Consider the following 10,806-nt stretch of genomic DNA (forward strand, 5'->3'; position numbering starts at 1 on the left):
TGCGCTGTTAAGAAGACATTGGAAGTCAGAAATATCTTAATAGTGGCAAACCTACAACAGGCTCTCCTGAGACTAGTTCAAGGAGAGTAATTTTTACCTCCCCTTAGCATGTGAAATTATTTGGTATCGATGTGGTAATATTTCAAATGGCAAGGAAGGAATGTTTTATTAAACTCAAATGGCTCCTCATGATCTAAGTTAAGGGAGAAATTAATCATTCTCCTCACATTTTTCATGACACTGTCTGTGGACTGAAGTAAATTCTGTGAAAAAACCCTCAGTAGTTTTTGTTTGCAATGTGATTCATCATCTTTAAAAGTTGCATTTGCCAGACTCATTAATAACAAGCATTTTAAGTACTGCTAAAGCAATACATGTTATCAACAAATGTTCGTATCTGTTACATTCAAGGGCCATAACTCTGTGAATAATAGGTAAATTGCCATGAAAGTTAAAACTTGATATGTAATAGTACAAAATAAAGATATACACAAAAATTACAATGAATGTCAAACTTGATATGTAACAGTACATGATCAAGCTATATACAAAATTTCATGTCAATATCTCCAAGGCAATGTGGAAGAAACATCCTGAAAACTATATGTGGAACAACAGACAGAAGGATGGAGATGAAACCTACAGTCCCCCCTGGTTGGATCGGTAGGGGAATAAAAATATGTATTTTAGAGTGTGCATGACCTATCCCAATGCAATTATATCATGACAAATTAATTCCTGATTTACAGTACCAGTATTTCAAATTTTACATAACACTGCTGCATGCTAACATGAACTGCAAGGGCAGCAGACATGTTGCATTAGCAGGTACTTAATATTGTTGTACTTGTTAGCTGGTTACTTACATGTACATTTCATTTCAACTTATTTGCGTACTTATATCTAATTAAGGTTCAAGCATGATGTCCTGGGCACACACTTCAGCTATTCGGATGTCTGTCCAGGACAGTGGGTTAGTTATTTGTTGGTTAGTGGTTAGTGAGAGAGAAGAGGGTGTAGTGGCCTTACACCTACCAATTGAGCCCTTAAGAACTCACTCTGGGTTGGAGTCAGTACCAGGCTGCGAACCCTGTACCTAGCAGCCTGTAGTCCGATGGCTTACCCACTGCACCACGGAGGCCGGTTAGTTGGTTACAGTTAGTTACTTAATAATATGCAAACATACAGTAAGATATTTAATGCATAGTTACAAGCCATGAAGCGAAGGTTCTGGTCCACAGGAATCACAGAGTCTACACTCAGATCATCACTAGAGAAACATGGTATTCTTTTACTTGTATATAAGAACAATCTGAAATTGTAAAACAAGAGGCACATGTATGGATAAAACTTCTGCATACATGTATGACTAGTTGCCTTGACACAACATACAAACATAGAAATGCAGTACACATAATAAATATATTTATGTATGTTACATTTTATCACCATAAAAAAATAACCTTACATTTCAGATATCCATATATGTAATCGTTACTAATATAAATATAGTAATAATATTAAATACAAACATCAGACATTTACATCACCGTATTTAGATTTTCCTGATAAAATGCAAATTATGTAATTTAATTATATAAGACACAATATTTTACAGTTTACATACAGTTAGCATTAAACATTTACATAGTATTATTAATATGAGGCAATGGAACTTTAAAAATTCATATAACCAATGAGTAACATATACTACAATATATCACTGAATAAAAAAAATACTTATGCACAGTAACATAAACTACAATATATCACTGAATAAAAAAGGCACTTACGCACAGTCTCCTTTGTTTTCTACCAGAGCAAGATACACATCAGTTCTGGTCCAGTCAACAACCAATTTTCCTTGAATACACTGACAAATGCTAAGGATGCTACATAATTCATAATGTCAAATAATACATGTAGTTTTTATGCTATCAAAATAATCACCATCATTATCATATTTATTGTTATATTGTTAGTTATTCTTGTTGTTATATATTGTAAATCAATTTATACTCTCTCAAAAGCAAACATAAGGTTTTTTTAAATTTAATTTCATTAAAAAAGTTATATTATTAAGGGGCTTTGTAAATAAGAAAAAATTCCAATAATCCAAAACAATTTGAATAGGATCAATGCCACACACCCCTCATCCAAAAAAAAAAAAATAATAATAGGAAAAGCCTACAAATTGCAGTGATACATTGACATATATTGATGTCTTTAAGTAACAGAGTTGCTCAAATAATTACAATATTTATTCTATAACTTACCCATAATATCCATGTCATAAACCCATGTGATAATTTAGTGTATTAATCCGGGAAATAATGGTATGCAGATTTGCAAGGTCACTAGGTAATGTGTTGCTGTGGATCGGTAAGGGCAATTCCACGGTAACGGAATTACGAGTTGGAGAGATATTTCAGGCATTAAACTCAGCTAGTCCACATAAGAAAAATTATCATAATGATGTAACTATGTAATACACTACTACTGCACTAGTGCTTGTCATGGGCAGAAGTGAGACTCCCTACTGCAAGGTGTAGTGCATAAGTACTTAATTAAAGTTTGGTAACGGAATTACGTAAAAACGGGCACCGCAAAACATCTACAAACTCTGTGAAGTATGATGAAATAATTATTTATCTTCATGATGGAATGATCTCCTAATGACTTGTGATTAACAAATAGAAATTATATTACAAATTATCTTTTCATAATTTTGTTGTACAACATTGAATGCCAGTAACGGAATTACACAGTTCGGTAACGGAATTACCGCTCTGAATTTACTTTTGAAAAACAATATTTATTTACTTTAAATTTGATTTACAAATATGTTGCATAATTTTATAAGTTAAATAATAATTCAGTATACTTGTTTTAAGCATTCATACTAATATTTCAAATGATAACTAGTTTCAATATCGGTAAAATGTACACGTACATGTATATAAGTGGAGATTTAAACTAGCATTAAACTGTGTACATATTACATAGTAAATGTTCGACAGCAATTGAATTTTTTTTTCTTGAACAGTGACATTGTTAATAACAAAGAGAATTACACCAGGTCAGAGGAACACAGGCCAATTAAAATTATATAAACTGACCGTCAAACATCTAGATTGTATTACGGTAAGTGAAAGATATTATGCTTAATAATAAAATTCCTCATCTATCTGAGGTTATGATAACATACATGACAACTATTAAAACACCAGTATTTTCTTTTTTGGCCAACCAAACATGCCATCTTTCCATTTGAAGAATTCTACTCAGATCAGATTCCTAGTAAAGACAGCATTAACACTATAAAACGGTTGCTTTCTTTTTGTCCATTATATACATTTAAAAGCACAATGTTGGTAATTAGAATGATACTTTCCATTTTCTGGATATCCTGTCATTTAAATATATACTACTCAAAAGAATTTAAGGGTCAGACGATATTTTCGACATTATTTTCTGAATGTCAATTATATTAGCTAGACCATAATGTCACGCATGGTATTGTTCCATTTTGACGAAAGTGGGTCTAAGCAACCCATAAATGAATTAAAATCCACTGTCATTGACACTGTCTACTAGTTCTAATGACGAAAACATGCTTACATTTGCACGTAAATTAGGGCGAAAGCGAAAGGTCTGCTAAGTGCCCATAACTTGCTTTTACACAAAGCGCTTCATTTGCACGTTTTGCACGTGTATTCCATGTTCCCAATACTGAATTTCCGTATAATTGGAGCTTGTGTTCGTGTACGGTGCACACTCCAAATTCGACAATGGTACGACTTCAACTGACTATCGAAGATCGAGGAAGGGCTATTGCTTGGCTTCAGGATGGCAATACGCAAAGAAATGTTGCTCTGAGACTTGGTGTCAGTCAGAGTGTCATTGGCCGACTGTGGCAACGGTACCAAGCAACGAATTCTGTTCGAAATCGTCCACGTTCGGGAAGACCCCGAAGCACTACAAATAGAGAGGACTGCTACATCACCAATATGGCTCTACGTCAACGCACAACCACTGCACGCCGATTACGTGACAATCTGCGGACTGCGACTGGAACTCGAGTGTCTGATCAAACCATACACAATCGTCTGAGAGCCAATAATCTACGCTGCCGTCGCCAGGCTGTTCGACCACCACTCCTACCACGTCACAGAACGGCCAGACGTCACTGGTGCACGCTTCATCTGCGGTGGCAACGTGTTCAGTGGGGTCGAGTGATGTTCACTGATGAGTCCAGGTTTAGTCTCCAGTTCAACGACGGTCGGGTTCATGTCTACAGACGTCCTGGGGAGCGCTTCGCTGACGTTAACGTTAGACAACGTCACCGGTTCGGTGGTGGCAGCGTCATGGTGTGGGGCGGCATCTCTATCCACCACAGGACCCCCCTCTATGTGGTGGATGGCAATCTGAATGGAATCCGCTATCTGAATGAGATTATTCGGCCGTTGGTTCTCCCAGGCCTTCAGCAGATTGGCGGCGAGGCAGTTCTGCAGGATGACAATGCCAGACCCCACCGCGCCAGGGTGGTAACGGACTTTCTCAGACAACAAGGTATCGCCAGGATGGATTGGCCAGCATATTCGTTCGCTTGACTTGGCCCCAATAGAGAACGCCTGGGACGAATTAGGCAGGAGAGTTCGGGATAACCATGCCCCTCCGGCCAACCTTCATGATCTGGGTCAACTTCTTATGGCAGAGTGGCAGGCCATTCCCCAAGAGTTCTTCAGACGTCTGATCAACAACATGAGGCAACGATGTGTCGAGTGTATTTGCGCCAGGGGTGGATTCACACACTATTAAACGAATGTTCTAATGTGTAAAATCCATGTTTGACAACCTTCAACTTTGACAGCATGTCATGTGACTTTCTTGTATACAGTGACGTTTATTTGTGGGGTTTTGTAAATATGGAACAATAAATAAAAAAATTGGTGTAGTTTACATCATCAATCTAATACACTCTGAAACTTATTTGGTTATAGATTTTTGACCCTTAAATTCTTTTGAGTAGTATAAATTATTAAATACATGTACAGTCAATAAATGCCTTTGGATAAAGTAACATTAAAGTTTGCTTCAAGTAGATATGTTATGTTACATTTCCACTTTCTGGACCCTATATATGTTTAAAGATATATGAACAGGGCTTGAAATAGCGGCCTGTAAAAAGTGAAAAGAAGTCTATTTTTAAATCTTGCAAGTGAAATAAACATTCACCTGCTAAAATTAACTCAAAATTGCAACATTTTTCAAAAAACAGATGTACATACGATCATTTCATCTTCTATTTAGCTGAAGCCGAGCTCATAATTCTGTTACATTTTAATTTTATAATGCTCTAAACTACATATCAGAGGTCCTAATTTTCCACACATTGTCCCAAACCCTACATTCACGTTGTGCTGTCTTATTTCCAGCAGGCCATTTTTGTTTCACAGCAGGCCATATTTCTTTTGGCCAGCTATTTAAACAAATAATAATGGCAGGCCATATTTTACTTCATATTTCGAGCCCCGGTATAATTCTAGTAGGTTTCGATTATAACTTGAATTTTGTCATGGATTTGCAGAAGTTTAAGTCATAATATTGAAGCTTTTAAGTAGTACTGTTTGGTTAAAGTGTATCAGATTTCCTTAATTTCTATATTGTTAATGGATGACATTTATATTTGCTATGGGTGTTCCACAAATGCATTTGGAGCCACTACTAGTACTATTACCATATGGATTTAAAAAAAAGATTTTGTATATCTTCCTATTGTTACACCACTTGATGTATTGGTATATATGGATAAGAGTGTAGCATTTTAGTACTATGTAGGTTTATATTAAAGTGTTTCTAGACACTATATACCAAAGACGGTAACAGAATTTCAAACCTATGGTAACGGAATTACATATGTTAACAGCTATATAATTTTACTAATAATGTATGAATTTGAAAGTAAATGTATCTGATTATGTTCATTAACAAATACTCAGAGAATATGAGTTGATTCCTTGATTACATATATATGAATAATACAATCTAACTTTTTGTTTGTTTTCGGTAACGGAATTACAAACTGATTCTATGTTTTCTAATTTCCCCTAAATCTAAAAACAAAATGTTTTTCATTAAAGTGGATTATGAAGTGTAGTCCTTTGTTAGTGGTAAAACAAAAACACTAATAAAAAGAATATTACCTTCAATTACATGGCTGCTGTACATAAATTCATAGTGTGTATTACGGAAGTGTCATATTTTTTAGTGTGACGGTATCCTCATGAAATAGGTAAAGTCAAACACATCGATTTATTTTACAATATTTTACTTATCAGATTTGGATTCTCCAGACATTTTTACATTAAAAACAATCTTAATATATAAGTCATTAATATAAGGAATAACATGATTTGATTTTTTCACTGTGGAATTGCCCGTAATTTGTTTACAAGCCAAAAAGACCGGTACACCTGAGCATAACGTTTTCAAATATTTAGCTTAAATGCGTGACGTTAAACTAATTTGTGCTAATCGTGATGACGTCATATTACCGATGGCAGCAATTTCGTACTGTGATTTACAAAAAATTTAAGTGTTATAGGATAAATAGAATTCACTACTCATGTTTTTTAATATGTAAAACATCAACCTCGTCTAATTAATAGGTATTTGTCTTGGCAGAGCCTCAACAAATACTGATTAACATAGACTCGGTTGATATTTTCCATATTAAAATATACTTGTGACAAATCCTCTACATATATAAATTGCACAACAGTTTTTCTGATCAATACACTTCATGCTTTTCTTTGATACACTTCATGTTTTTCAAAGTTCTTTAATATTTACACCAATGGTTTAAACACACTCACATAGACATGCACACACAAACACACACAGATACACACACACATATATATATATATATATATATATATATATATATATATATATATATATATATATATATATACACATATAAACATCAATACATACATTCACACTATCGGGCCATAATATTTTTTGCCGAAAGTCTGCCCAAGTCGTTGAGTTATTAGCAATAATGAGAAGTTGAAGTCGCTGTAGTCCTAATATTCTGGACCTATTCAGATTTCAGAAACAAAATGACACAACAGACATCAAAACCCTGACTTGTTTATTGTCATAGTTCATTTGGCACCTTGTCACTGTATGTCGGACAGTGCTTTTACTTTGGTGCCAGACTGTATCCTCAGTAATCGATAACCAGCCTATAAATGGGAAGTGCTTTCTGCACAAACACACTAAAGTACGATTGATTCGATGAAATAATGTTTTACCATGTTAAATTTATTATCAAAATCAACCAACAAATGCTAATACTCATGCCAGTTTCTGTTGTGAAGAGATTAAATACATGCCGTAGTCTAATGTTGACATTCGTCAGATACAGCCCAGTGGTAAAGCGCTCACTTGATGCGCAGTCGGTGTGAGATTGATCCCTGTCAGTGGGCCCATTGGGTTATTTCTCGTTCCAGCCAGTGCACCACAACTGGTATATGAAAGGCCATGGTATGTGCTATCCTGTCTGTATGGTCCATGTAAAAGATCCCTTGCTGCTAATCGAAAAGAGTAGCCCATAAAGTGGTGACAGCAGGTTTCCTTTCTCAATATCTGTGTGGTCTGTAACCATATGTCCGACGCCATATCACCGTAAATAACATGTGTTGAGTGCATCGTTAAATAAACCAGTTCCTTCCTTCCTTTGTCAGATACACTAAAAAACTGGGTTATTGTTTCACAAAGTGACGTGGATCACGTGTGTACTGTGACCAGTTACGTGTTGTTAATTCTCGGCCACATTTATTTCAGTAATACCAGAAAATACTAATTAATACCAGACCTGTCAACCTTTAGTCAAGAGAAAGCAGGAGGTGTGTGTTGAAAAAGCAGGAGATTTTGTCAAAAAGCAGGAGATTTTTTAAATTCACACAATTTAACCCAAAATCGCAAGATTTAAAAAAAACATTACTACAATAAGTTATATGAATACTATATAATGTCATATATACTTCTTAACCTTAGATCTTGGCATTAAAAAAAAAAAAAAAACTTTTCTTTTTAAATTTTAAATATTATTATGATTTAATACATATTTAAAATAATAATAATATTTTATCCAAAAATGTTAAGAACATGAACAAGAAAAAAAATAATTAATTAGTACATTTACGGTATTAGCCTTACAGGTTGCGTTATATTATCATTTGTGGTTAGTGCAAGTACCAAAGACAAATTTATATAAATCTTATAAATTAATATTCAGTTTTTACTATAATGAGGAACGGTGGCGTGGTACTTATTTAAAATCATTATAATGATGCAATAAATATTGTATTTTCATTAATCATAAGTAAAACCTCATTACGGACATCGTGTGAAATATACCGGAATTATACCCATTTCCGTGAGTAACTTTATGTCAATGTCAAACACAACATTTTTTAATTGTACAAAAATAATTTCTTGAAGAGTACCCTTATAACCAACATTTTACTGCACAAACATACAAAATTAACTGACACAAGTATGTTTATACAGCTAATTGGTCTTTTCGTTGTCTTGCTGTGACATGTGATTTTAACATGCATCGTGTGTATCGCTGTCAACTCGGAGTCTGGCAGTTCAGATTCGTCACAGTTGCATTATGTAATCCAGTGGGAAGACATTTTACAATTCAGAGGTGTCATTAGAACTAAATTGGATAGTTTTTTTGTTTGTTTTTATGCAACACTGAATGTCAATACACAGCCTGTTGAATTAACGGCAACACGCTTCGTAGCCATTACGATGACAACAAACATTATAATAACACGTCATTTTATAAACTCCATGTGCTTTTTTAACAACATAAATAGGCTATCCCACAATTCTCACTTCGGCAAAGGTTAAACAGTCGGGACAATTCGGCCTGTTACATTCTCAAAAAACGAAAGTAGTCGACATTTTCCGAATGAGAAAAAAAGGTAGAGTTACTTCCCTTATGTTATTTTGACAAAAGAGGATCGATTTTTTTTTAATGCTTACAAAAATGTTATTTAACAGGAGAAACTGTCTCCCGCACAGACGAAAGGAGATTTGATCAAATACCGGGAGACTCCCGCGGAATCCGGGAGGGTTGACAGGTCTGTAAATTAATACTTTAATTTTAACATTACGGCACATATTCAACTACTTAATAATAATATCATGTTTTTAATAAAACATATAACTGTTTTTAAATTTATTACCGGAAGTAGTATTTTTTATCGAAATATTTAACAATTAGAACCCAGTGTAAAATTCTGGATTTTTTCAATAGAATGCGGAAACTGATGAAACGTTACGCAATGTATCCATAAATGTTCACTTTGGCTGTTTTTATCAAACTTCTCCCATTTCTACTGGGAAGGTAGTTCATCAAGATTAACCTTGAGTGCAAGCACAATGCAAGGTTAATCCTGCCGAGGCATTAAGCCGTTAGCAGATCTGAACAGTTCTGAGGAATTTTGCATGGAACGGAACTGCGGGCAAAATAACAACTACTAGTACTATCATGTTTTCCCACCCTAATCATATTGTGATTTATTTCGAGCTCATGGAGACCAAGAAATACTTACTTTGAAACAATCTTCACTTTGAATTAAAGGGAAAAAGTCCAATTGTGGGGGTTTTTTTAACGAGTGGATTCTAGTAGCCAATTTCTAGCAACCAATTACGCTGGCAGACAATTTCAGCAGACACGCATGGCGATGTTCTAAACACCAGACTCATATGCCTGTTCAACTACTGGGAAGGGAGAAGACACTTCTACTTTTTCAATTCTAGATTAGGGCCTGCACTATTACATATATAGTATATATACATTCAGGAATACACACATACACTCTATATACATGTATATATATCAACATGGCTCCTAATTTTGCTATTTGGTGCATACAAAAATAGAAGTAGGCTCCATGTGGCTCCTGAAGAAAAAAGTTAATGTAGATGACTGTGGTGGATCCCTTTTTATATTGACAGGGTTAAAGATTGAGTTAGGGTGAGTCTCCTCTATATCAATACAATGGCCATATACTATAGAAAAAATCTTACAAAAGACTGAACAAGAAATATGATCCTGAATGTATGAATCATGTATGAAAAATCAAACCTTATGGAAAATCACAACTATGATTACAGAATTAGAGGAACTGACAGTCACAATACATAAAAAATAAAATAACAAAAGGATACAAGTTTACATTTTTCGGCAGATGACAATAGTTTCTGTACAATAGGTACTGGATCCATTTTTACTTTATTTTCTGTCACTGATGAAGATATTCTTGACGCTTGTGTCACTTCAGCAAAACACGCCCTTTTGCCACGACAATCAATCGATTGTCATTGACAGTTGTCAGTCACAACAAAATTTATTTGTGAATCGTGATTTTAAATTCTTTTCACTTTCACTTGGCCCATTCATTCAAAACAAAACACACATTCTTATTCACTTCACAGTAACTTTGCCACAACAAAATCTTAAAATATATATTTTTTTTAAATCATAGTGATAGAATCATGTGAATGTTTAACCTACATTGTTGAGATTTAAACACTGTGACAAAACAAAATACTTACTTCTTTAAACCGGAAGTAAATATGCCGGAAGTCAACTTTCCAGTAGTGCAGCTATTAAATTGTTTTCGTACGTTTTGTACTTTGCCATTATTTTACTTTTAAAAAATATACATGCATGTATATTATGAATATTATATTAAAATGTTTTAACGTGAA

The 10,806-nt window shown here is 34.4% G+C and overlaps 1 protein-coding gene across 1 annotated transcript in view; it reads right to left on the reverse strand.

The window, feature by feature from the left end:
- Positions 1–10,636, reverse strand: part of LOC121370617 (inositol polyphosphate 5-phosphatase OCRL-like) — a 54,034-nt gene extending 43,398 nt beyond the window's left edge. The window contains exons 1-3 of the mRNA XM_041495966.1: positions 10,264–10,636; positions 1,794–1,873; positions 1,212–1,312 (exon numbers count right to left, since the gene is read on the reverse strand). Coding sequence (XP_041351900.1) covers positions 1,212–1,312; positions 1,794–1,873; positions 10,264–10,320 — 238 coding nt within the window. The 5' untranslated portion in view covers positions 10,321–10,636. The remainder of the gene's footprint in view (positions 1–1,211; positions 1,313–1,793; positions 1,874–10,263) is intronic.
- Between the last annotated feature and the right edge of the window lie 170 nt (positions 10,637–10,806).

Source organism: Gigantopelta aegis, chromosome 4 (assembly GCF_016097555.1).
Source record: "Gigantopelta aegis isolate Gae_Host chromosome 4, Gae_host_genome, whole genome shotgun sequence".
Taxonomy (NCBI): domain Eukaryota; kingdom Metazoa; phylum Mollusca; class Gastropoda; order Neomphalida; family Peltospiridae; genus Gigantopelta; species Gigantopelta aegis.